This window comes from Electrona antarctica, assembly GCF_951216825.1.
Source record: "Electrona antarctica genome assembly, chromosome: 6".
In the NCBI taxonomy this organism is placed as follows: domain Eukaryota; kingdom Metazoa; phylum Chordata; class Actinopteri; order Myctophiformes; family Myctophidae; genus Electrona; species Electrona antarctica.
In genome coordinates this window covers 7,912,304-7,940,070 of record NC_136811.1, presented here as the reverse complement: position 1 = coordinate 7,940,070, position 27,767 = coordinate 7,912,304, and the positions used below count along the sequence as shown (strand labels likewise).

The following is a 27,767-nucleotide window of genomic DNA, read 5'->3' as shown; positions in this document are numbered from 1 at the left end:
TAAACTAAAAAGTTCTCTTTAAGAGAAAGGAAAGAGTTGAAGAAGATAATGTCATTAAAGACAAAGTTAGAAAAACAACCAAGACCATACAGTTGCATGACACAGAGAGGCCCTAAGCAGAACTTAGCGCACAGCCACGGACAGAAGAAGCTGCGTTTTACGTCAGCTTCTTCTTTAAACAGCTGGTGGATGGAAAAGAAGCTCCACCCCCGCGGCTGACTGACGCGACGGACAGATTCCCGGAAACGCTCTCCTCCGCGTCAGTCAGCCGTGGGGGTGGAGCTTCTTTTCCATCCACCAGCTGTCTAAAAACTCGGAAATGACGTAAGACGCAGCTTCTTCTGTCCGCGGCTGTGCGCTAAGTTCTGCCCAGGGGGAATGTGAGACAGGTGGGGAGGAGGAGGCAGAAGTGGCAGCAATAATAATAATAATAATAATAATAATAATAATTATATGCATTTCAGGGGTAGGCTACTGTGGGGTTTGAACCCCAAATGTTATTGGCACAGTATTAAAAAAAAGCAGTTTTCTATGCATTTCAGGGGTACTGTGGGGTTTGAACCCCCAAATTTATTTTGGCCGCGCCACTTTGCGGCGCGTCCGGGTGTCGTCGCAGAATGACATTTCTGAATTGAATAGATCGAAATAAACCATTCATTCATTCAACTAAGGACCGTAATCCAAAAATATTGTGGGCCAGTGACCCCCATGATAGATTTGTGTTTTTCCCTCCCTCAGGTCTTCCACTGCTGGCCTGCTCGCTGTGCCTAAAAACAATGGCAACAAAAAAATACGGTGAAGCAGCTTTTTGCTTCTACGGGCCGACGGTGTGGAACAAACTCCCACTGTACCTTCGACAGGCAGCATCTGTAGACATTTTTAACCCATTTTGACCTGAGATCAGATTCTAAAAATGTCTTCTACATCCTGACAGTTTTCTGAAAAAGCTATGTTTCTATGTCAGTCGTTCTTCGATTTTTCAAAAAATAGCAGACCTACAAGCTCATAGCGCGCCACTCGGTGGCGCGCTATGAGCTTGTAGATCTGCTATTTTTCAATAGCTAAAGCATAACAATGCTAACACCAAAAGTGGTTCCCGCCCAGAATGGGTTAAAGCACAGCTCAAGGAAGACCCACGTCTACACTCTTTTACATTTTTAGTTATTCATGTCCTCACTGTATTGCATTACTGCTATTATTTTATAATGTTTTATGCCTTGCTTTTCTTTTCTTTCTTTCTCCATTGCTCTGTGATGTGAAGCACTTTGAGCTGCATTTCATGTCATGAAAGGTTCTATACAAATAAAGTCTTCTTCTTATTATTATTATTATTAACAGTGCCGGACATTAGCTGCTCACTAGCCTCGGAAAACCCAGATGTTTTATTTCCTGGAAGAAAGAAATAGCTGCTCACAGACAAACAAACAAACGGACAGACGAACGGACGGACGGATTGACAGCCTGGGTGAAAACATGACACAACAATGAGTAAAATGTCTTTGTGCTGTTAAAGGAGCATTCAGTGATTTGAGTGATTTGGAAAACCACCCAGTCCGCCCCGGTAACAAAATGTGCACATGCACGCTCTACAGTGGGGGGGAAGTGCAACAGGCCAACAGCATGTGCACCAAGGCCCGCCCCCACTCGATCATGATTGGAGGCATCCTGATTGGATGAAGGCTTTGCCACCCGCCACCAAAACTGAAACTAGGGTTTTTTTACCCCAGGGGCTCACTGGGGACAGGGAGGAACTCCTTATATGGTCAGCACACTTTATAGTAGGGAGGATTATCCAGAAAAAAAGAAAAAATAAGTGATATTTAGATTAAGTCAAATCACTGAAAATACCTTTAAGTCAACGGACGCCTCCTTAATCACATCATGAATGAATGGCCACAGTGTGTGTGTGTGTGTGTGTGTGTGTGTGTGTGTGTGTGTTACCTCTTACTGTTCTGCAGCAGTACATGCAGTTTACTTCTATCGGCAGACAGAAGCTGAGGATCCACCAGTGACTCCAGAGTGTCCATTATGACTGGGTGGACCTCATTAAGACGTCCTTGAAGAGTGTTCACCTGCACGCACGCGCACACACACACACACACACACACACACACACACACACACACACACACACACACACACACACACACACACACACACACACACACACACACACACACACACACGCATACATGCACACACACACACACTTCTCAATTGAAGAATCATGTTTGCCCACCTCAGACCGACAGATATACTTCATAGCTTCCTCTCGCCCTTGCACGCACACCCACACACAACCATGCACACGCACACAGACGCACACACACGCACTCTTACCCTATGCAGCAGGATAGCTTCCAGGGCTTTGAATTCAAAGGGCAGGGAGTGCGCCGTCTGCGAGGCCAGCTGCGGGGCCAGTTCCCGGACCAACCAGCGCTCCAGAACCGCCAGCCCGCGGAAATCAAACACCAGCACACTGTGAGGGGTCACCACCGCTTTCAGAGACTGGACGGACACAGAGATGGGAGACGGACGGGGTGGGAGAGGGTGGAGAGAAACGTACAAGAAAGGAGGTGAAATTAACCCATTTTGACCTGGGAACGGTTCTACAAAATGTCTTCTAAATCATGACAGTTTTCTGAAAAACCTATGTTTCTACAGTATGTCAGCGGTGCTCAACCTTTTTCATGTCAAGGACCCACAGAATGATATGTATTTGGCCGCGGACCCCCATCTGAAAATATGTTGTTCCATCAAAAAACGTTTGCTCTGAAAGACTATATTCAAAGATTTGCGCAACATTTTCAGGATTTAAAAAAATAGCAGACCTACAAGCTCATAGCGCGGCACCTATTTAGTATTTTTACACACCAAAAGGGATTTCCGCCCAGAATGGGTTAAAGCAGTAATATCCAACCTTTTATGTTTCGAGGACCCCAATTTGCTATGAACATGAGGGCCCCCCCAATTGATTAAATCTCTGTTTCTCTGGGATCCCAATCTACACTAATAAGTGAACTAGTCTGACAGTGTACAAATGGAACCAAATGGACCCGGGGACTCCCAGGGAGGGTCCATTTGGTTCTATTTTGTACACTCTGGGTTACAGAGGAGACCCGTAAGGATCAATTTGGTCCCGTACCCTAACTATCAATCACTTAGCATGGGATCCCCTGGAGAACCACTAGGGGTCCCCAGACTCCACGCTGAGAACCAGCTCATTGTGCAAATAGGAATATGCAACATATCCATATGTCTATGAACATAGTGGAAAAACGGAAAACAACAACAAAAGTAGAATATGAAATTCTTCTGTTATCACACATTTACAGGTACTGTAGTACTATTGCTTATTCTTAGTCTTATTAGCTTCCTTAGAAACAGGAGTACATGTAACATGCTGCATATCATACTACAGGGTTCCCCAATAGGCGGCCCGCGGGCCATTTGCGGCCCGCGGAGCGCCCCCCTTGCGGCCCACGGAGGATTTTTTTTTGGGGTTCCAGATATAAATGGCATTAAATGGGGGTCAGTAGCCTATGCATGTCAAACTGGGCATCCTTTTCAAATGGGGTCTTGTCCTGAAAATGAATTTTCAGGGCAAGACCTCGACCTCACGCGTGCGGAATCGGCCCCCAGCCTGGTACCCTAGTCAAAATATGGCCCTTGAGGAAAATTAATTGGGGAACCCTGTCATACTAGCTTTATTACAGACATAAATTGTAGTCCCTTAGACTGAGAGTGTATAAATTATTCTAGCTTCCATACAGACTTTAGTACATGCTAAATCATACACGGTGTAAAGCAATGTTTAGTATTAGGACCTGTAATTCTAAACTGTGAATTGTGGAAAATAAATGTGGAAAGCTTTGAATGAACGCGGGCCACATACCGTGGCTAACTTTGATCAGTAAATATTTGAGGGAAGAGCTCAGATCAATGAAAAGCTGAAGTCTTGTCTTGCTGTTGCCACAGAGACTCTGAAATAATCAGTCCCACAATAAGCCCTGCCAATACAATTAAATTGACGTCAAATTTAAAGACCCACCTTGACCAATGATTTATTATGGTTTTCATTGTATCATCTGGCCTTGATAGGAAAGCACTTTCCTATCAAAAATGTGCTATTTAAATAAAGGTGACTTAACTGTGTATTCATGCAGTAACCTTTGGTTTAAAGTGGACCACATAGCTAACTTTGATCAGTAAATATTTCAACGGGTGCAGAGTATAGACACACGGCTGACGGCTGTACATGTTCAGTTCAGAGTTTGGACAGGACTTCAGCAACAACAGAAACATAGGACCACAGACCTCCTTCTCTGGTATGTACAGAACAGACATGGTTCTAGTTGTGTTTCATTATACTGTAGTGTAGAATTCTTTTTTTCTAGAGAGAAAAAAAAACACTTAAATTATTACTCTCTCATTTAATTGTTGTATCAAAGTGGCGATTTATACCACACCACTTCACTGATCTATTGATATGGTTATGGTGTTTGTGTCCATTTAAAATAAAACTTAAACAATTAAGTAATTTATAACAAACATTTGCTAAAACATTTTTTTGCTATTCACCAAAAAATAATCAGCCAAACATGAATGCATTGATTTATTTATTTTAACCCATTTAGACCTAACAACAGATTCTACAAATTATCTGTATTTGGCCGCGGACCCCCATCTGAAAATATGTTGTTCCAGCGATACCCCAGAAGCAAAGATTTGAGTTAAAAACGTTCACTGTGAAAGAAAATATATTCAAAGATTTGTGCCACATTTTCACGATTTAAAAAAAAAATAGCAGATCTACAAGCTCATGAGCTTGTAGATCTGCTATTTTTCAATAGCTAAAAGTATAACATAATGCTTGAAACACCAAAAGGGGGTTCCTGCCCAAAATGGGTTAATAACTATGGAGTATCAACTGTATAGTAAAAAAATAAATGTGTAATTGCAGGATGACTATGAAGCTGCTGTCGCTCTGTCTACTGCTGGGTTTGTTCCACTCCACCTGGGGTAAAAAGGACAAATGTGACGGCAGCGAAATCTCGTCCTGCACAGAGTGCATCCAGCAAGGACCACCGTGTGCTTGGTGCTCCGACCCTGGCCCTGAAAACATGATCCGTTGCCATGACAGGCTGCTAGAGACTGGCTGTGCTGAAGCACACATCTACCACCCTGAGAGCAGTTTCCGGGTGGTCAAAAATCACCAGAGGTAAAGCAGACTGACTTCAAGTCTTAAACAAATTTTGCGGCAGAGCCCACGGACGTCTTTGAAAAAAATAAAAATAATAATATATTTTATTTTTATTTATTTTTAATAAAGAAAATAAAAATAAAATAAAAACAATGATTTTTTATTTTTTTTAATACGTGGTGCCAAAGTTTGTGTTTTCGCCATTGAGAATGCATTTGGCGTTTAAATTAAAGGTATATTCAGTGGCCCAGGCGGTGGCGTAACCGTCTGGGCACCCGACTGGTAATCCAGTCGCAGTGTGCCGCGGGTTCGACTCCCGAGCCCGACACGGCCTTTACTGCATGTCTTCCCCCATCTCTCTCCCGTTTCCTGTCAGCCTACTGTCTGTCCCTTCAAAAACCAATAAAAGGCATAAGCCACAAAAAAAATATCTTAAAAAAAGGTATATTCAGTGATTTGACTTAATTCAAATATCACTTATTTTTTCTTTTTGTCTGGATAATTCTCCCTACTATAGAGTGTGCTGACCATATAAGGAGTTCCTCCCTGTCCCCAGTGAGCCCCTGGGGTCAAAAAAACCCTAGTTTCAGTTTGGGCTTTGGGTGGCAAAGCCTTCATCCAATCAGGATGAGAGGGGCCTTCCTCCAATCATGATCGAGTGGGGGCGGGCCTTGGTGCACATGCTGTTGGCCTGTTGCACTTCCCCCCACTGTAGAGCGTGCATGTGCACATTTTGTTACCGGGGCGGAATGCTCCTTTAAATAACTCAGAAACTATAAAACATTTCAAAGTAAAAAGTTCCAGCATGTGTCTCCACAGTCAGCTGAATTATAAAAAATGTGAATGGATTTTCTAGGTGAAAGTGATTTTTGGGCAGTTTTGCGTGGGCTCTCAATATACTACTAGTATAAGTCTCTAGGGCTAGGCTATCTGAGTAGGTAACATGTACTGCATATAGTATTAGCCTAGTAGCCAAAAAGTGAACCCGGACATGTTGAGTACACCCACGTTTTATGTTATAAATGTTTAGTATAGGTCCCCAGCATGTAGAAACTGCCGGATGCTAACTTGCATATGTTGGGCAATTTTCATAATTGGCATAATATGTGACCATACCAATTACAACCTATAGAAGGCAAAATATTCAAAATGTAATCATGCTTTATCTAGCATGTGATGTGTCAAACTAGGGGGTTTTCATGATGCTGAATCCATTCCAAGCATTAGTTTTGCAAAAAAACACTCATTGGGCTTAAAACGACCATGCCCACTGACATCATCAATTTGTGATGACGGCATTGGCCGTTTTTAGCCCAATGAGTGTTTTTTTTGCAAAACTAATGCTTGGAATGGATTCAGCATCATGAAAACCCCCTAGTTTGACACATCACATGCTACATAAAGCATGATGACATTTTTTATATTTTGCCTTCTATAGGTTGTTAAATTGTCACATATTATGCCAATTACGAAAATTGCTCAACATATGCAAGTTAGCATCCGGCAGTTTTTACATGCTGGGGACCCATACTAAACATTTCTAACATAAAACGTTGGTGTACTCAACATGTCCGGGTTCACAATGGGGCTCTATGGGCTGGCTACTAGACTATATTATACCATTGCTTTCAATGAGGAATATATATTGGAAGGTCTTTTAACTTGTTCAACTTCAACTCAACATGATCCCATCAGGGATCCAGGGTCCGACCAAGCCTTCCTGCAGCCCCAGGAGGTAAACATCACTCTGATGCCTGGAGCGCCGCAGTCCTTCAATCTAAACGTCTTCTTGCCTGAAGATCAGCCGACATCCTCACAGCTGACCATGGACTTCAGCGCCATTCCGGAAGGAGTCCACATCACATACACCACCCTCTCCACCCAAAACCCCCTGGTTGTACAGGTCAGAACTTAGAACAGGCCCGGCCAGGGCAGGGCAGTGGTGTTGTGGGGGTATAGGGGTGGGCTGCTATACCACTATGATTTATCAAATGTATAATGTATCACACAATCAATAAGGAGATCAGTGTAGTAAATGCGTAAAGGTACATTCAGTGATTTCACGTAATTCAAATATCACTTATTCTTTTGTTTGTTGTGATAATCTTCCCTACTATTGAGTGTGCTGCCCATATAAGGAGTTCCTCCCTTTCCCCAGTTAACCCCTGGGGTCCAAAAAACTTAGGTTTCGTTTTTGGCTAGGTGGCCCAGCCTTCATCCAATCAGGATAGAGAGAGGGGCCTTCCGGCCAATCATGATTGAGCGGGGATAGGCCTTGGTGTGTGTGCTTTTGGCCTGTCGCGCGTCCCCCCCCCACTGTAGTGCGTGCATGTGTACATCTTGTTATCGGGGCGGACCGGGGGGTTTTCCAAATCACCCAAATCACTGAATGCTCCTTTAACAGTTCTACTGCCGCTAATTGTTTGATCCAGTGTTGCGCCGCTGCCATTACGACATCCCCGCTATTTGTTTTATGTGTCTAAATCGCATCGCATTAATAATAATAAAATAAAAATCACACCCGTGTGAACTGAGTGGTGTAAGGTTTTATATAGCATGATCAGCTGTGGTCTGACGTAATGTCTGACGTAATGAAATAAGGTAAGGTATTATATACCCTGATCAGCTCTGATCTGACGTAATGAAATCACACCTGGATGTGATTTCACAACTGGCTTTTTTTGCGCAGAGAAAATGACCACGGTTGCTACGGTCATCCAGTTCACCCGGGTGTGATTTAATTACGTCAGAAATTATTTTGAACATAGCAACCATGGTCATTTTTTTATGCACACAAAAGCCAGTTGTAGGAGTGGTTTACACCACTCAAAAAGTCCGCCTCTGCCGCGGAGCAGGGGGAGAGAGCATCATGTTATGATGACGAAACCGGAAATCGATACTTATGCTGGGCTGCTAGGGCTTCTGGGAAATTGAGCCCAATGCAAGTGGACGGTTTGTTTGGACTACAACTTGCTCTGCACTTTGGTTTCGTTTCGCATTGTCATGGCCGCTGGCTCGTCTCATCATAACAAGACGACGGACCATTTCTTACCCGATTTTCACGGAACAAACGCCCAAATACTTCAGCGTATGCTCCAAAGGTAATAAAACAATCTTTTCCGGCAGCGGCATCAGCCGTGGAGTGTCTGCGGCAGGCGGCAGTGTGTTTCTCGGCGGCATCAGTCCCCCAAAACCCTAACCGCAAGCACGACGCAACGCATGTCGGACCAACGCACTGCGGCGGAAGCGAGCGGCGACGTAGTGCACCTTCCCTGGCAGATGCCCGCGGCTGTTACCGGCAGTTGCGGCGTGTGGAGTGAGCCGTTACGGCAGTTGCGGCCGGACCGACACTGCCGCGGAATTTGAGATAATAATAACAAAATAGTTTCAAAATCAGTTTTCAAAATAGCAAAAATAGCAGATCTACAAGCTTATAACATCACGCTTGTAGATCAACAATTTACCGTATGCTATTTTGTACATTTTTCAGAAAGAAAATATTATAAACAAATATTAATTGTGTCATTTTGTACATTTAAGTTATTTGTCATATCTGCCAAAAACAGGCAAACACAAATCCAAATTGTACAAAAAACCCCTAAAAAAACACAATTAAATTGTTAATCACAATTACTTGTGTGACCACTTAATCATCAACTTAAATTTGCAACCGTGACAGCCCTAAATGCTAATTGCTGTAGGTGGACGTGGAGCTGAACCGGTGTCCTGTTGAGAAGAACCAGAACATCACGAGCACGGTCCACATGACACCCAGAGACTCCTCGCTGACTCTGGACCTACAGCTGGCACTGCAATGTCAGTAGGACTGTAAAGTATTACACATGTTGCAAATGTTGATCTTATTAGAACTAGGTTCTAAAGGAGATCAAAGAGGAACCGGATTTTAAAGTTCCTGGAATGTCAATGCTGGAAGGGTGGGAGCTCATTGATGAACCTCACAAGTAATTGGGGTTCGAGGAACCATGGAACCATAACTAACCATAACTAACCATAACTAACATTGAACGATGTGCCTTTTTGGGGGGGGACTAAATTAATGCACCCGAAGGAACCAAAATCGAGTAGAAATGGTTATTTTAAGCGACCATGGGAGGAACCAAATTGGGAATTGGATTTTTTTTGAATATAGGTTTAACTTTCAGCTGCGTTGCCTTCAAACTTATTGTTAGCATTGCTACTTTAATCATTTCTTAATTTTCTTGTGCCTTTCTTCTTCCGATGCAATCACAGGTTCATGCGAGTGCGCGGGCGAGCGCGCGGATAACAGTTCCGCGTGTAACGGACACGGGGCTCTGGTGTGCGGGGGTTGCGAATGCTACTGGCCGTATCGCGGACATCACTGCGAGACGCAGCCGTACGTCGTCGAGCCATCCCGGAGTGAAGAAGAGGACAGATGTCGACCCGGTCCAGACGGCGCCCTGTGCAGCGGGAGGGGCCACTGTGTGGACGGAAACTGTGAATGTTATGTAAACCGACAAGAGCGGTACGCTGGACGGTACTGCGAGTGCAGCAACTTTGACTGTCCGCGCGCCGACAACAGGTACGCAAAGGTGTTATTGCCGAAAGCCTGGGTTCATGGCAACTTCTGACAACATCGCAGGAACTGACAACAACATTAGCAGAAGAAGAATTAAGCAATATTACACGAGAGGGTGTGGGTTAACGTGATTATTGCCACGACAGGGATGCGGTGAGGAACGAGACGAAGTCGAGTTCCGCAAGCATCACTGAAGTGGCAATAATCACGTTAACCCACACCCTCGAGTGTAATATTGCAATTATACAACAGTTACCCTTAAAACTAAGAAAATCGCTGAAGTTTGCTAGCACTCTGGGGGAACAGAGCAGCTGAATTCTTTGTTTTGATTAGGTGGTGAATGGTGCTGGTTTAACCCACGGCTAGAAGGCTGTTTCAACCAATCAGATTGCTTCCTCGAAACGACCTGTGGTATAATAAGGCTTAATGCGCACTGCCGGGCTCCAGTTTAGAATTACAATTACAATTTACAATTTAGGCATTTAGCAGACGCTCTTAATCCAGAGCGACTTACATTAAGCAAGAACAAAAAGCATGGGAGCATCACATATATAAACAGCATTTATCAAGAAACATGCGTAAGCTAAGAACGTAACTAGAACATATCTATATATAATGACACTATACATATAAGCTATACATATATATTATACTATGCTGTACGGTTATTGTGCTGTCTACATGACATGCTATAAGTCAAATGCTATCTAAGTCTAAAAAAGTGCTGTCTAAGGGGGTAGGGTAAGTGCTATGGGCCATGGTGGAGTCTGAAAAGGTGGGTTTTCAAACTACGGCGGAAGATCGGGAGTGATGCTGCAGTTCTGATTGCAACGGGAAGTGCGTTCCACAGTTTTCCACAGAATTGATTTATTGCACCGCATGGTTAGGACTGTTAACTGTTCCACCTTTCTATGTTTCCTTCAGCAGTTTTCTTCCTGTCATACAGTCTGTTCATCTTGGGCTCACCAGAGTCACCACCTGCCCTTTTGGTAATAGAGCAGGGTGTGACGTAATTTACGCATCATAAAAGGTGTATTATCACCTTTGTTTTCTCGTATTGCCTGAATAATTACCGGTATAAGCTGTTTTTTGGGGCTGGAGACTGACCAACTACAGTGTTGATTTTGACAGGAAATTTTCATTTAGTTTTAGTCATATTTTAGTCTTATTTTTGTCTAGTTTTAGTCGACTAAATACCATAGGATTTTAGTTGACTAAATCTACAGTTGATTTTGTCAACTAAAATGTATTTTGGCAGGCCTTGATGGTCTGATTTACAATTGGTTGCGCTCTGAAAAAAGCCGATCTACAAGCTACAAGCTCACCCGAGTGCAACCAAACATAAAATGAGTTCCACTATCCATCCATCCTCAACCGCTTATCCAACAGCTCCACCAGAGAGCTCCAGACTTCCCTCTCCAGAGCAACATTAGTGACTTCCTCCTGGGGGATCCTGAGACGTTCCAAGGCCAGTGACTCGATGTAATCCCTACATCCTTGTTCTGCCCCGGGGTCTCCTCCCAGTGGGATGTGCATCGAGGACCTCCCTATGGAGACGCTCGAGAGGCATCCTAACCAGATGCCCGAACCACCTAAGCTGGCTCTTTTCCAGGCGAAGGTGCAGCGGCTCTACTCCGAGTCTCTCCCGCGTGACTGAACTTCTCACCCTATCTCTAAGGGAGATGCCAGCCACCCGTCGGAGAAAACTCATTTCAGCCGCTTGTATTCGCGACCTTATTCTTTCGGTCATGACCCAAACTTCATGACCATAGGTGAGAGTAGGAACGAAGATTGCTCGGTAGACAGAGAGCTTTGCCTTCTGGCTCAACTCTCTTTTCGTCAAAACAGTCAGTGCAGACTAGCGGTTCCACCATCTAGCTTTTATTTGTTGACGAAATTGGCTATATATTTAGTCTTAGTTTTAGTCGTCATAGCTTAGCTTTTATTTAGTGAAAAAAGGCAGTCTACGAAATTACACGGCGTGTGTTGGTCCATATTGGTCCATATTGGCTTCTGGGTGGGTCCCTGGAACAACATATTTTCAGATGGGGGTCTGCGGCCAAATACAGATAATTCTGGGGGTCCTTGACATGAAAAAGGTTGAGCACCACTGACATAGAAACATGGGTTTTTCAGAAAGATGTTAGGATTTAGAAGCCTTTTTTTAATCGACTTCAGTCCAAAATGGGTTAATGTAACTGCCTATGATCTTTGCCTATAGGTTATGCACGGGCCACGGCGTCTGCGACTGTGGGAGGTGCCATTGCCACCGCAACTGGACCAATGAGGAATGTTCGTGCAACATGGACAAGACCGGCTGCCTGGCATCCAACGGTCAGGTGTGCAATGGCAAAGGGAGCTGCGAGTGTGGTGTGTGTAAATGTACCAGTACGTTCCAAGGACCGACCTGCGAGCTCTGCCCTACCTGTCCGGGACTGTGTGCGCAGCACAGACAGTGTGTGGAGTGTCGGGCGTACGGGACAGGGAGCAGGAAAAGCAGGTGATCGCTGGTGCACGTCATATAATAAATAAATGACTTAACCGCAGTCTATGGACTTAACACATTGCCTACCAAAGACGGTGATTTAGTCCTCGTTTCTCTTAACCCTGTATTATACTTTGTTGAACAATGGTGGCGTACTTCTACTTGTCCCATCTTGCATGAGTTAACCCATTCTGGACGGGAACCCCTTTTGGTGTTTTAACTAAGCATTATGTTATCCTTTAGCTATTGAAAAATAGCAGATCTACAAGTTCATAGCGCGCCACCGAGTGGCACGCTACGAGCTTGTAGGTCTGCTATTTTCTTTTAATTGTGAAAATGCGGCACAAATCTTTGAATATATATTCTTTCAGAAGACTTTTTATTTTTATTTCGATGTCAGGTCTATTGCATGTCATCTACATGTATGCCCTCTACCCTCATTGTCTCTCTTCACTCTCTTGTCCATATGAGAAAACGGAAATCAAATTGGAATTTCATGCCATTTTAACCGATTCTCCCGTCCTCCCATCATCAGCTGTGAGGAGTGCAGCTACCTCAGCCTGACAAAGGTGGACAGCAGAGATGATCTGGAACCGCCCGGAGTCAGAGTGCTCCACTGTATGGAAATGGACGAGAACTACTGCCTGTACCACTACACCATCACACCCTCTGGAAAGCAAGCCTGGGTGACCAAGGACAAGGAATGCTAGGCGCCTGTGTGTACCCCGCCCAGGAGACGGCCGTCTCCTCAGTGTCTCCTGTGTGTCGCAAGCTCGCAATTTCTTTTCCAATTGGAGTCACGTGGTTTGACGAGACAAGCTTGCTCCCTGGCTGTCTTCTGCCCTCCTCCTCCCCATGGAACAAGGTTGTCTCGTCCAAACCACGTGAATCCCATTGAAAATGCATTGCGAGCCGTGCGACACACAGACAGGAGACAGCTGTCTGTCAGGTGTGAACGGCACCAGATGTTGTTATGGTGTTCTGACAGTAGTGTTTTCGGTGCTGTGTGTATTCTACGTTTCCTGAGTTTGGGTGAATAAATCCACTCTGCATTCGACCTCTCCTGCCTTTGACCATGCAGTCTGTTCTGCATTTTGGGTCCTACATCTGAGTCGCATCGTGACACAGATACAGACTTTAGTACATGCTAAATCATAAAGTTTAAAGCAATGTTTAATATCATGAGCCCAATTCTAAACTGTGAACTTCATGTTGAAATATTTGAATGAATATGGGCTACATACTGTGGCTAACTTTGTAACTTTGATCAGTAAATATTTGAGAAGAGCTCAAATCAATGACAAGCTGAAGTCACGACATTGAGGACATAGAATCCATGTTTCGAACAAGCCAAAACCAGCTTTTGTTTACCAAAACAAGAGCTGTATATCCAAGAACACTTTTGACTTTTCTAACAGTGACCTTTGTAGGGTTTCTCTTTGACCAAATATTTATTTGGGAAACCGCTACAGTGAAGTCTCGAATCTTTAAAGCAAATTAGATGTTTGGGGTTTTGTTGCCATGATGGAATTACAAATATTGGTGAGATACCTTCAATAGTGGTCTGGATATAGCCTGGCTAATAAGCCAGACTAATATCACACAACACTATCCGCTGGCAGGCAAAACATGTTTTGCCAACGGCTGATTCGGTCTGGTTTATTAACCAGGCTAGTCTGGATATTGTCTTGCTGTTGCCCCATGAATCTCTGAAATAGTCAATAAGCCCTGTCCTACCACTGATAAATAAACTTTTTTACATCAAATGAAAAGCAATTTGGGTCAAGTCATCTTGTTTAAAATATGTGCTATCTAAATAAAGATGACTTAACTGTGTATTCATGCAGTAACCTTTGGTTTAAAGTGGACAACATAGCTAACTTTGGTTAGTAAATATATCAACTGGTGCAGACACACGGCTGACGGCTGTGCATGTTCAGTTCAGTTCAGAGCTTGGACAGGACTTTAGCAACAGAAACAAGACCACAGTCCTCCTCTGGACAGGACTTTAGCAACAGAAACAAGACCACAGTCCTCCTCTGGACAGGACTTTAGCAACAGAAACAAGACCACAGTCCTCCTCTGGACAGGACTTTAGCAACAGAAACAAGACCACAGTCCTCCTCTGGACAGGACTTTAGCAACAGAAACAAGACCACAGTCCTCCTCTGGACAGGACTTTAGCAACAGAAACATAAGACCACAGTCCTCCTCTGGACAGGACTTTAGCAACAGAAACAAGACCACAGTCCTCCTCTGGACAGGACTTTAGCAACAGAAACAAGACCACAGACCTCCTCTGGACAGGACTTTAGCAACAGAAACAAGACCACAGTCCTCCTCTGGACAGGACTTTAGCAACAGAAACATAAGACCACAGTCCTCCTCTGGACAGGACTTTAGCAACAGAAACATAAGACCACAGTCCTCCTCTGGACAGGACTTTAGCAACAGAAACATAAGACCACAGTCCTCCTCTGGACAGGACTTTTTAAAAAGAAATTTTTTCGACGTCAGGCCTAAATGGGTTAACACATTTAATTGAATTGCCTATTATTTTTGCCTATAGTTTATGCGGGGGTCACGGGGGCTGCAACTGTGGGGAGTGCCATTGCCACCACGACTGGACCGGCGATGATTGCTCATGCTCCATGGAGACGTCTGGCTGCATGGCATCCAATGCGCAGGTGTGCGCTGGGAACGGGCATTGTGTGTGCGGTCGGTGCAGATGTTCGTACAGTAGGTTCCAAGGACCGACCTGCGAGGACAGTCCTCCCGGTCCGGGAATGTGCGAGAAGCGCAGACACTGTGTGGAGTGTCGGGCGTACGGACCAAGGAGCGCGACAAGCAGGTAATTGCTGGTTCACGGCATATAATATAGTGCCGACCAGTCAACCGAAAAAATATTGAAAACGATATTTAGAAACATATAACAGACTTAAAGGAGAATTCCATGCTAGAAGGCGTTCTTACCTTTATTTGCAGTTGTTACGTCCCCCACCAAAGAGGTCCAGGTGTTATTTTGTGCAAAAGCGCATTATTGGCTATTTCCCCTAATATAAGCCCTCAATGAATTGAATTGAATTGAATTGCATTGAATTGAATGGGGCATTGGGGTGTTGTGCTAATTTGCTTATTTCCATTGCTCAAAAATCATTTTTTTTGTATATATCCTCTCTTCATAATGTAAATAGTATCCCAAGCGGCACACTTTACTACTTATTTCGATGTAAATAACCGAATTAGCACAAAAATCCAACCCCCATTGAGGGCTTATATTAGGGAAAATAGCCAATAATGCACTTTTGCACAAAATAACACCTGGACCTCTATGGTGGGGACGTAACGACTACAAATAAAAGGTAAGAAAGCCTTCTAGCATGGAATTCTCCTTTAATCTTATGCTCATTTAAGCTAATCTTTTTTTGTCTTCCTTTCTCTCTTAACCCTGTATAATACAATGCAACGGTGGCGTACTTCTACTTGTCCCAGTCTTCCTTGTCCAAGTTCCACTTGTCCCATGTGGGGCCCCGGCGGATGGGAATGGCCAAAGTAAGTAAGATTACAGGCAAACATTTCCTATTTTCGCCCAAGGACTGTCTAAAGAGGACGAGACGCGAAGACCGTACGGGCGATGCCATGTTGCTCCATGGTGCTCCATGGAAGGAAGCACCATGGTCGCAGTTGCGACCAGGAAGTTGTACATGCCCAAATTTGTGCATGTACAACTTCCTGGTCTCAACTGCGCATGTTTCTTTCCTTCCATGGAGCACCATGGAGCAACATGGCGTCGCCCGTACGGTCTTCACGTCTTGTCCTCTTTAGACAGTCCTTGTTTTCGCCCCCAAACAAATAGTGAATATAGTTCAGGGGTCGGCAATAGGTGGCCCGCGAGGCGCCCCCTTGTGGCCCCTGGAAGATTATAAAAAAATCACACCTGTGTGAACTGAGTGGTGCAACTCCCCTCCCCCCCCCCCCCCCCTCTCTCTCTCTCTCTCTGTCTCTCATTAGCAGGCAACAGTGCAGCACTATCTCTCTCTCTCTGTTTCTGGAACAACAGCGCCACTTTTGCCCCTACTGCTACTCATAGTCACACAGACACACACATACTAGTCACATAGGTTAACACATAGGTTAACACGGACATTGCTGTTCCTTGGAGTGGTTGCACCACTCAAAAAATAATAATAATAATTAGGGCTAATGAAAGTTGCAGGTATGGTGTGTGCGATAAGAGGGTGTACAAATGGGAGTGTACAAATGGAACCAAATGGTGCCAGGTCCATTTGTACTCTCTGAGTTAAGTTGACATTGATTGAATGAATAAATAAAAGTTATAATAAATTGAGGTCCCAGATATAAATGGCATTAAATGGGTCTCAGTAGCCTATGCATGTCAAACTGGGCATCCTTCAAATTAAAATGATGAGAATCACTGCTAGAGCCCTGCCATATCTTTTCAAATAGGGTCTTGCCCTGAAAATGAATACATTTTACACTCTCAAGAGTTAAAGATTCATAAGGGTGCATTTGGTTAGCAACTCTCCATCATTCTGGGGACCACCTGGAACCCCCTCAAGGACCACTGGCTGGGAACCACTGCTCTACATCTATTCTAAGCTTAATTAATTCAGGGAAAAATAAAAACCCACCTTTTTTGCGCTCACGGACTCGGCCCCCAGCCTGGTACCCTAGTCAAAATATGGCCCTTGATGAAAATGAATTGGAGAACCCTGATATAGTTGATCTACAAGCTCTCACCGCGAGAGCATGTAGATCCACTATTTTCACTATTTTAGAAATGGGGCTATGGAAACTTGTTGTTTTTTTTCTTCCTGAATTTACGTCCTCCGACTTGCCCCATCTTACGCATGTCACCTCTGCCCCTCTACCCTCATTGTGTCTCTTCACTCTCCTGTCATATTATAAGGAGACAGAAATTGAATTGGAATTTCATGCTCTTTTAACCGATTCTCCCGTCCTCCTCAATCAGCTGTGAGGAGTGCGGCTACTTCAACCTGACAAAGGTGGACAGCAGAGATGATCTGGAACCGCCCGGAGTCAATAAAGTGCTCCACTGTACGGAAAGGGACGAGAACGACTGCCGGTACCACTACACCTTCACACCCTCCGGAGAGCAGGCCTGGGTGACCAAGGACAAGGAATGCCCCGCGAGTCCATCTGGCTCGGGCAAATAATTACACCACTTGACTCTTAAAGGACAACTTTAGTTTTTTTCAACCAAGGTTCATGTTTTAGGATGTTATTAGAGAAAGTAAAAGATGAGTGTTATTTTTTTTTCATTTGCTGCTTTCTTTCGTTTTAGGGATTTTAGCTGTTTTTGACAGGGGGGCGGGGGCATTCGAGCATGGGACTAAATATGTATTTTTTTCCAAATATTATGGCGATTTCTTACTATAGTCCTAATAAACCCCAGGAAATTACATCTGGCCACAAATAAATCACAGGATCTACTGAATGTGAAGGTAGCCTACTGGGGCGGGAGGCCACACTGTGTGTCATAGGCTCAATATGTCTCTTTTGTGGCCAGATGAAAGTTGTCATTTAAAGACTCTAAACACCGGGAGAGTTTATAATAATATAATAATAATAGTATTAGGCCTGCTGCCATACTATTACTGAGAGAGAGAGAGAGAGGGGACGTGTACCTCCATCCTTATGATAATGCAGTTGTTCCTGGTAGTGAGACTGGTGCTGTGTTGGAAGCGAAGGTCTCTGGCCTGAAGACTTAGCTCCTGGCACAGCTCTGTTTTCTTCTTTTCTACACGAGGTCACACCACACACAGTACAAGCAACATATCACACCAAGAAAGGACACAAACAAGCTACTGTAGTGCAGTGGTTTTCAACCCTATTCATATCAAGGCCCATTCTTTTTTCAGCATTTTGAAGCCTTGGTGACCCAAAACGAAATAATTTTGTTATCGTTAGATTTTATCCACAATTCCATTTTTGCGCCAGAATAAAGACACTAGGGTTCATGCGATTTTGTTCCCCTTTTTTTCTTTTTACAAAAAAAACAATACATTCTTCAGCAATCAGTCCAATGGAACACTAACTTACCAAATGTTGCCACGTTCCCTTCTTTGTCAAACTTCATCTGTAAAACGAGAAAAACAATAAAGTGGTGGTTGAAAAAACTATCAGTGATGCTGGTGACAGTTCTGCTGACCCACAATATGACGTATACAATATGCACATTAGTCAACATGTCGTTGCTGTCAAATGGAACCCGGGGCGGCAGTGGCTCAGGGGTAGAGTGGGCGGTTGTATGGGAACTGTGAGTGTCCCACTTCCCAGTTCGATCCCAGGCTTCCCCAGAGTTAGTGTCGAAGTGTCCTTGAGCAAGACACTGAGGGCTGTATTTTGCGTGTCTTAAGTACCAGGTCTTATTACTTAACTTAAGACCTGGAGGCGTGATCAATGTCATTTGGCTATTCCGAGTGGCCAAAGAGCATTGACCACACCTCCAGGTCTTAAGACCTGGTACTTAAAACACACAAAATACAGCCCTGAACCTCTAATTGCTCCTGGTGTGCAGGTTGGTGCCTTGCATGGCTTCCTCCGCCATTGGTGTGTGAATGTGTGGGTGAATGTAATGCACAATCTATGTAAAGCGCTCCAAGGCGCTATATAAATGCACCATTTACCATTTAACAATTTATGTCCAAAACATTTCAGGAAGCGAATACAAAGATGTGTGGACAGATGTTTTCCAATGTAGTTAATAGTCACAAGCTCTTGTTACTTTTCATTGGTTAAATAAATAGTTATTATAAAACCCAAAGTCACTTTTACTTTCAAATTGTTTCGAAAGTAGCAGATCTACAAGCTCGCAAGGTACTTTTGTGCAACGTGAAGAAGTAGGGTTTAATAATAATAAAAATAAAAATAAAAAAACATACAAAGATACGAGGTTTCTGCCCGACAGCGACAATTTGTTTATTTTTGTTTTTTAATTCATTTTTATCCCACGATTTTGTAACCCATTTTTTCACCCCTGTGTCAATTATCTAATGTGATCCTGGGCTCTACACACCCTCCGCCAACCTAGTCCCCATATATGGGGGACATGGGGAGAGCAACGGACTTGAACTCATGCTTCCCTCATGCCTGAGTGTCCAAGTTGCTCCTTTACACGTGACAGGGGGGAGTTTCCCTGGTTGGACGTAGCGTGTGGAAGGAACACGTTATTCCAACCAGTTCCTTTCCCCTCCATCAGGCGCAGCGACAATTTGTTTAATCTTAAAGATTGTACTTGAGAGAGGAAATGTGATTTGCTGCTGTCTGAACATTTCACACCAGCGATATTTCAACGCCACATTCTGAGAAAGTGACGCCGTTCAATGCATTGTCTACAGAGGTGGTAGAGCCAGTACAAAGTGAAACTTCAAAGTTGAGAAAAGTAAAACTTTGATGCTGCCACCACTGTTAGAGTTCTCAAATTCTGCACAAATTGTGGGCCGATCCTCGGGTTCTGTAAAAAAAAAAATCTACTACCCCCTAAAAATAAATTTCAACTGCCCCTAGCAGTAAAGACAAAGTGAACTTTACTCTTCATAACTTTACGTTATCTGAAGTTGTTTGTCGCCAAAGGTCCAATCTGCTCAGTTCAAAGCATGTTGGATGAGTGACTTTGAGGACAATTAATTGCATAATGACACCTTTTCGGGTTTTCGGGCCTAAAAGTATGGTAATTCTAGGGCCCAGTTTAGGGCTGGGCTAGTTTTCAAGGACGTTCAGAACTCTAACCACTTCATGAAAAAAATAATTTTCTACTTCAACTGCACAGAGCTGCCTCGGACCCTCTTTAAAGTTCGCCACCTCCTTCCACATTGAATTTGACTCATTCAAGGTATAGAACTTTTAAAGAACTCGTGTGCCGTATTATTTGAAACCCTCTCCAAAGAGCATGTGTCTGCAGTTTCTCTACATAAAGGACCCACGAAGCGCTTCTTCTTTTCTTGTTTCTAACCACTGTGTTGTGAGACTGACACTGAGCGCACTCTATCCTCTGATACTTTTTGACATGGTGGACTTTGGTTCTTTACCACGACAAACACAGGGGCCACACTGGAGGGGGAGGTCTCTGTCACTTGCTGGCGGATGAAGGCCTCTGTAAAAAAAAAAGAAAAGAGGTGGACAACCTATTATGTCAAGTGAAAGCCCACTACGACGCAGTGTTAACATGTTCACACACACACACGCGCGCACACACACACACACACACACACACACACACACACACACACACACACACACACACACACACACACACACACACACACACACACACACACATTAAGAATGTATGTCCACACAAAGGAAAATGCACAAACATTATGGGTGCAGTTATGTTACAATCACAAGACTATGACACATGTCTTGGAATCATGATACAGCAAGAATGTCACTCAGCAGCGTCTCTGATAGCCATATTCGTTCACATGACGGTGCTCAGGACTAGGCTTGTTCTCATATGGTGGCATAGACAGTACAACAGGGACAGTACAACACCTCGCAAGTCCTTCTGCCTCATCCTCTAGACACCCCAAGCAATGTAATGGGAAATATGAAATTGTTCATTTACATCATTTTCGGTTTAAACTGCATATAGTTTATCCTGATGTCTGGTGTGGATTAAACTGAGTAATAGGCCTGTCTTGACTTAATCAAACAGTTTGCACATCAATAGGCTTTTGTTATGACCAGGGTGTCGGTGGGACAGTTCCTGTCTCTAGCAACACCAGCCCAGCCTTGTGTTTTGTCATGTTTACCCATCACAGTTTCACCGAACCCACTCAACTATTTTAGAATTCAACCTTTTGTTGTCATTTTAATTAGACTGTCCCACTGTCTGATGTGGAGGCTATTAAACTGGTCATGTGACAGACTGTTACTCCTCCTGTAAAACAGGATAAAACGGACACAAATGTATTGTTCTACAGTGACATACTGGAATGGTTGTGCTCTAGAGATCTAAATTGAAGTGAATGCCTCATATGATATCATCTTGTCCTCACCTGAGGGAACATATGGGGCTATAGTTATTGCCATTTGCTAGCTCAGGCAGTTGCCATAATGTACATTATGTCATGAATGCATTGAAGGCAAATACAGGTATCACAATAACTTCAAAATCCATCCATATGTATTATGTACAACAGTATGAGAACCTCCAACAGTGTGAATTCTTACCATTCCAGCTGCTTCCTCCTTGCAGCAGCGTCTGTGGACTTGCTTGTTGACATCTAAACAGATGTGTCTGACTGCAGGAGCCCAACGTTGAATAGCTGCGCCTTCCTCCAACCTCCCCAAAACAGCTGGCTGGTTTTATGTAGTAGCCGAACGCGTAGAATGGATCAGGGGACACTTTCTGACCCCCCAAACTTGATGAAATGCATGTGCTGCTGCTGCTAGTGCTGTTGGTACTTGCATGGCGCTGTGAGCAGAGCAGAGAGCCCCGCGACCCGACTACGGATAAGCGGTTGAAGATGGATGGATGGATGGATGGTTGTGAGCAGAGGTGTGTCTGTGTCCCAACACATGACAGCTGCTGGTACAGTATTCTGTTGCAGTTCATCCAGCCTGCTGGCAGTGCCCTGCTCATCTTCACCATGGGCAGCAGCACCCTCGCACAACGCAGATAGTTCACACTGCTGCAGGCTGCCATGCTTGGTCTGGAGTGTACAGCACTACTACTACTACTACACAACAAATGTCACGAAAATGACCCCAGCAAGCTGGGAGACATCATTTGGTACGAGCTTGCAGGCTCCATATTGGCAAGCAAAGCAATTGTGTACCCAATTGTGTACCCATGTACAGTACAGTACTATAGCTAATGTGCACACAGGTCAGCAAACGTTGTGTGTGTGTCAACATCACCCTTGACAGTAGATTATCCAAGATGAACTTCCTTGCAGTTCCAGTGCAACTTGTTGTTAGCATCAGGAAGCTAAACGTTGCAACTGTTCTCCAGGCATATTCCTTGTGTTGTGACACCCGCTGTCAGTGTCATGTCGGCTATGTGTCGGTACTTTGTTTACGTTGTGTTTCATCCGTGTGTATGTGTCCGTGACTCCGTGTCCGTGACTCCGCGTGTGTGTGTGTGTGTGTGCGTGTGTCGCACACACACTACATTTTTACGGCGAATTCTTTACTATTATTTACTATAGTCCTACTAGAGACCCCATGACATTGCATCTGGCCACAAAAGATTAAGCTTAATTTTAACAGGGTTACATTTTAGCATTTTAGTTTAGGCTTCTGTTTGGCCACTCCTATAAAACTAGGACCAGCAGGACCCCAGCCGACAGGCGTTATTTTTAAAGTCATGCCAGGGCAGGCCAGCTTCACAGTTCACAACTTCACACAGAGACAATCACACAACCTAGTACATTCAGCCAGAATGTGATCTATCTTGACAAAGTGATTTGATTTAAAAAAAATACTAAATAAGATTAATAATATATGTAATATTAAACCGTCCGTAACAACTTTACCTTCCTCGATCCTTTGCCTTGCCTTGCACACAGTCAAATCGGGGTTAACTTGAATAACTTGATAGGTTAGCTTTGTTGTTTTGTTTTTGAGAGGAATACAGATTAATCTGTCTGTGTGTGAATGTGTGTTTACTTTGTTGTGGTAATTAACTAGCTCCTTTCGGAACCCTACGTTAAAGTTTCTGACATTGTGATGACTTTGGACCTACGTGGTAGGTCCAAAGGAGCTCAACCCGGGGGGTCCGGAGACGGGCTAGTAATTAACGGATACAGAGGCGGGCTTTAAACCTGGGATTCTGAACACAGAGCAGTGAATAAATAGCAAGCTCACATCACCAGCCTTTCTTTCAACACAGAAAGTAAACAAGAAATTTCGCTTTCCACAGGAACTGCGGGACACGTGGACGGTGCGACGACAACAAGACAAAGGATACATTACCATTACCAATCGAAGGAGTTTAAGAGGTAAAACTGAAATAAAGTCGTAGAATGTATCATATAGTCACACATTCCTGCTTTTGGTTATATAGAAGTGTATATTTGTACGTCTCTAAATGTTCTGATGAATTGAAAATGGTGGACCCTATTGTAAACAAGTGTAATGTGTCGTTAACAGTTTTTGTATTGAGTTAATTGTGCTTGAAATGTACTGTAATTCTGTTAATAAATAGGGCTGACCGTTTGGAACCTCGATATCTACGCTTTAACTCAGAGAGCTAACATTTAGATATGAAGTTCCATTAGTGCTTGACAAAATAAAGTAATTTAGGCGTTTATTATAATGAATTACTCATAGGGGCGGTATCTTTAATGTCACTGGTATTATTTTTTTAAGATGCCGTGGTAAACCTAAACTGGTCTATTGGCCAAGCCAAGTTATATCCCAATAAGTAGCCTATAAAACGGATGTATAGTGTTTTTAATCTCCTCTATTAATTTTCCTAATATTCTTGTGTGTTTGTTTTACTTAATTTCAGATATCATTCACCACAATTCACGTCCGTCTGTGCAACAACTTTATTATATAAAGACCCACACAGTAAAATGCCATCACAAATGTGACATCTCAATGATGTCACACCCAGAAGAAAACAACCTCACATCAAAAGGATTTCATCATCAACAAGAAGGACTGGGTGAGTACAGTACTGTGTAGATATGATTTAACTGACTGAAACTACACAGTCTATCGTATTTGTCTGAATGCTTCAATTAACTTTAGAATCCAAGGGCCAAATCTTGCGCCACCCCTTAACCCTTATCCATAAACTAATTTGCCATTTTTTTACTATTTAAAAAAAACGTTTAAAATAGTTCAAATAGCCGATCTACAAGCTCACAATGTCTCGATGTAGAGTGGCTAGTTGAACTATTTTATAATGTTTTTCAAAATAGTAAAAAATGGCAAATACGTTAAGGGATAAGGGTGGCGCAAGATGGAGCCCTAAGACTGATAACGTGTGTGTGTGTGTGTGTGTGTGTGTGTGTGTGTGTGTGTGTGTGTGTGTGTGTGTGTGTGTGTGTGTGTGTGTGTGTGTGTGTGTGTGTGTGTGTGTGTGTGTGTGTGTGTGTGTGTGTGTGTGTGTGTGTGTGTGTGTGTGTGTGTGTGTGTGTGTGTGTGTGTGTGTGTGTTCAAAGTTATTGTTCTTGGTGCATCTGCATTAAGTTTCTCAGTAAGTACTGTAAATGCAATATGTAATACTTTTAAGGTTGTAGGTTTAATGTAATCATTCAAGAAAAGAACAGCATTTTGATGTTTAAAAATATATCCATTTTATTCCCAGTCTTTAGATATGGCGTCCGCCAGTATTACCCTGTCTGAGGAGGAGTTTATGTGCTCTATCTGTCTGGATGTTTTCACGGATCCAATCACCACTCCATGTGGACACAACTTCTGCGAGGCCTGTATCAAAAATCACTGGGACCGCACTGATGGGACAGTAGTGTGTAAGTGTCCACTATGTAACAAAAACTACCACAGGAGACCAGAATTTTCTGTTAATAAAGTTCTCTCGGAGATGGCTGATCAGTTCAGGAAGTCAAAGCAGCTGAATCAAACTTCCAGCACAAACCAAGGACCAGCTGCTAAACGACGTGAAGTCTCCTGTGACGTCTGTACCGAGACCAAAAGCAAGGCCCTGAAGTCCTGCCTGGTGTGTCAGACCTCCTACTGCGAGACTCACCTGAAGCCTCATCGGAGTCGCGAGGCGTTGAAACGACACAAACTCATCGCCCCGGTAAAGAACCTGGAAGACTACATGTGTACGAAACATGACAAACCTCTGGAGCTGTTCTGTAAGACTGACCACACGTGTGTTTGTCAGTTCTGCACCGAGTCAGAACACAAGTCCCATGACGTTGTGTCGCTGAAAGAGGAATGTGAAGGAAAGAAGGCTGAGCTGGGAAAGACAGCGGCTGAAGTTCAGCAGATGATCCAGGAGAGACAAGAGAAGATTCGGGAGGTAGAGCTCAGCAGGAAAGTTGCAGACAGAGAGATCGCAGACACATGTGTGCAGGTCTTCAATTCTCTGATCAGCTGTATTGAAAGAAGCAGGGCTGAGCTCATTGATGCGATTGAACAAAAGCAGAAAACAACAGAGATATGGGCTGAACTCTTAATTAAACAGTTGAGACAAGAAATCAAGGAGTTAAAGAAGAGAAGCTCTGAGCTGAAGCAGCTCTCTCAGACTGAAGACCACCTCCACCTACTCCAGAACTTCACATCCATCAACAGCCCTCCACCCACCAAGGACTGGACAAAGGTCGATGTCCAGTCTTCATATGTGGGGACTGTGAGGATAGCTGAGGCTCAGCTGGAGAAGACATTCAGTCAAGCGATGACGGAGCTGTGTAGTGTTACGCTGAGGAGGATCCAGAAATATGCAGTGGATTTCACTCTGGACCCCGATACAGCACATCCCAACCTCATCCTGTCCGAGGATGGGAAACAAGTGAGCGGCGGAGACATAGAGAAAAATCTCCCAACCAACAAAGAGAGATTTTCTGACGAGCATAGTGTCGTAGGAAATCAAAGCTTCTCCTCAGGAAAGGTTTACTATGAGGTTGAGGTTTTTGGGACTGACTGGACTATTGGAGTGGCCGGCGAGTCCATCGACAGGAAGAAATCATTCCTATGGTGTCCCAACAATGACTACTGGACAATATCTTGTCATATGTTGAATGTTCAGGGATACCAGCCTAATTGTGAGATTGACTATTTTCACATCCCTGTAAGAAAGATGCTCCACACAGTGGGAGTGTTTGTGGATTATGAGGAGGGTGTGGTCTCCTTCTACGATGTGCTGGGCAGAGTTCATCTCTACTCTTTCACCCGCTGCAACTTCTTCACCGGCGACAAGCTCTATCCATTCTTTAGTCCCCATGGTCATAACTACAAGGAGGAAGGTGGTGGTTGTGGTGGTTTTGGTTGTGGTGGTTGTGGTCGTTGTAGTGGTAAAAACACTTTGACCATCAGCCCAATCGACGGTTCTCAAACGTCTTCATGTCAAGGACCCCCAAAATAATTGGCCAAGGGACGGCCCCAGAAGCAAAGATTTGAGTTAAAAATGTTCGCTCTGAAAGAATATTCAAAGATTTGCACCATTTTCAAGATTTTTCAAAAAATAGCAGATCTACAAGCTCGTAGCGTGGCACTCGGTGCTTGTAGATCTGGTATTAGCATAATGCTTAAAACACCAAAAGGGGTGCCCGTCCTGAATGGGTTAACTCAAATAAAACATGTAACTGTTGTTCCAAAAGTGATTTTTCTATTGAAAGTACAACCAGAGACTAATATAGTACATGAGTTGTCCAATCAAGCAGGTTGTTTAGATTATTCACGTAATCCCAATTTCTTTTAAATTCAGCTATTCCAAAAATAGCAATTGCACAACACATTGCATTGCGAACATGTCCAAAAGAGCAACGCCAGAGTTAAAATGTATTTCCTGACTGAGAGACTGTTGGAATCTAGTCTACATGTATTTCTTGGTACAATAACTCGATTGCATATTTGTTTTATTTTCATTCACGTTTAAATTTAACTAAACATTTAAATGAATGAGCAGGAATAATGATTAATAGGAATAACAGCATTTATTGTACTTTACTTAATGGAAAATGCAATGATTCTGATGTTAATGATTGGTTCTTTTATACATGTTGCCAATTATACAAGATGAAAATGTGATTATTTTAATAGAAATCACCAATTGTAAGTGTGCAAATGCCATTTTGACTAAATTAAATGAAGACTAATAAATGAAAGTTGTTTGATTTTTTTTCTTTCTTCATTTATACGTTTAAAATGCCGTAGGATTTAGCAAGAATATGCTCATTTCCATCCTTTTAGTTGGACACTTGTTAGATTTATTGAATACTTTAAGAGCTTGCCCAAAAAAATGGCATGGTGGCACAGATTTATACAAAAGAATGCTAAAAGGACAACATCTTTCCAGTAAGGTCCCTGCATGTAAATGTATACCTTTATCATCTTGTAAAACACGTTTTACCCCTGGTTAAACTGCTAAATATGACACCATGTCATGGTCTGTTAATCTCTCAAGAACAGATTCGAGCTTTGAAACATTGATTTTTTTTATTTCACAGTATGTAGAAAGGGTACATTTCAAATGAAAGCACAAGTCATTTCAAAACCTGTTACTTTGTGGCTGAACCATGATAACTAGGCACTAACACACTTGGTTACAGCCAGGGTCCACCAAGTTCTGATGATGTGTCCATCTGGACTACTGCACAACTGAAATGGGTTTGTCAACTCTTTAAAAATAGGTTTGAAATATGGTTCACTAGGCCTTTATTTCCACGCACACACGTGCCTTCTTGACCTGTACCTTTGACAATGGTGCTATCATGTGGTTCATGTAAGTTTTTCACAAGCCCGTAGGCCTATGCCACACACACACATTGACAATGGAGAGCCCTGGCATCAGACTGTCTGATGACAATCATTGTAAGCACCTAAATGTCGTGTAC

General features: G+C 43.4%; 2 protein-coding genes across 4 annotated transcripts in view; one reads left to right on the top strand and one right to left on the bottom strand.

Annotated features, from left to right (window-relative positions):
- Positions 1–22,302, bottom strand: part of mrs2 (magnesium transporter MRS2) — an 82,486-nt gene extending 60,184 nt beyond the window's left edge. The window contains exons 1-6 of the mRNA XM_079504331.1: positions 21,466–22,302; positions 20,319–20,383; positions 18,331–18,367; positions 17,916–18,028; positions 2,341–2,508; positions 1,942–2,072 (exon numbers count right to left, since the gene is read on the bottom strand). Of these exons, the coding sequence (XP_079360457.1) occupies positions 1,942–2,072; positions 2,341–2,508; positions 17,916–18,028; positions 18,331–18,367; positions 20,319–20,383; positions 21,466–21,940 (989 nt within the window). The 5' untranslated portion in view covers positions 21,941–22,302. The remainder of the gene's footprint in view (positions 1–1,941; positions 2,073–2,340; positions 2,509–17,915; positions 18,029–18,330; positions 18,368–20,318; positions 20,384–21,465) is intronic.
- Positions 1–27,047, top strand: part of LOC306924690 (E3 ubiquitin-protein ligase TRIM21-like) — a 162,269-nt gene extending 135,222 nt beyond the window's left edge. Inside the window, exons 1-4 of one of the 3 annotated variants that reach the window (XM_079503290.1) lie at positions 22,568–22,698; positions 23,159–23,237; positions 23,750–23,908; positions 24,557–27,047. In XM_079503290.1, the coding sequence (XP_079359416.1) occupies positions 24,566–26,296 (1,731 nt within the window). In that variant the 5' untranslated portion in view covers positions 22,568–22,698; positions 23,159–23,237; positions 23,750–23,908; positions 24,557–24,565 and the 3' untranslated portion in view covers positions 26,297–27,047. The other 2 variants (XM_079503292.1, XM_079503291.1) reach the window with 2 other exon arrangements.
- Positions 27,048–27,767: the final 720 nt, after the last annotated feature.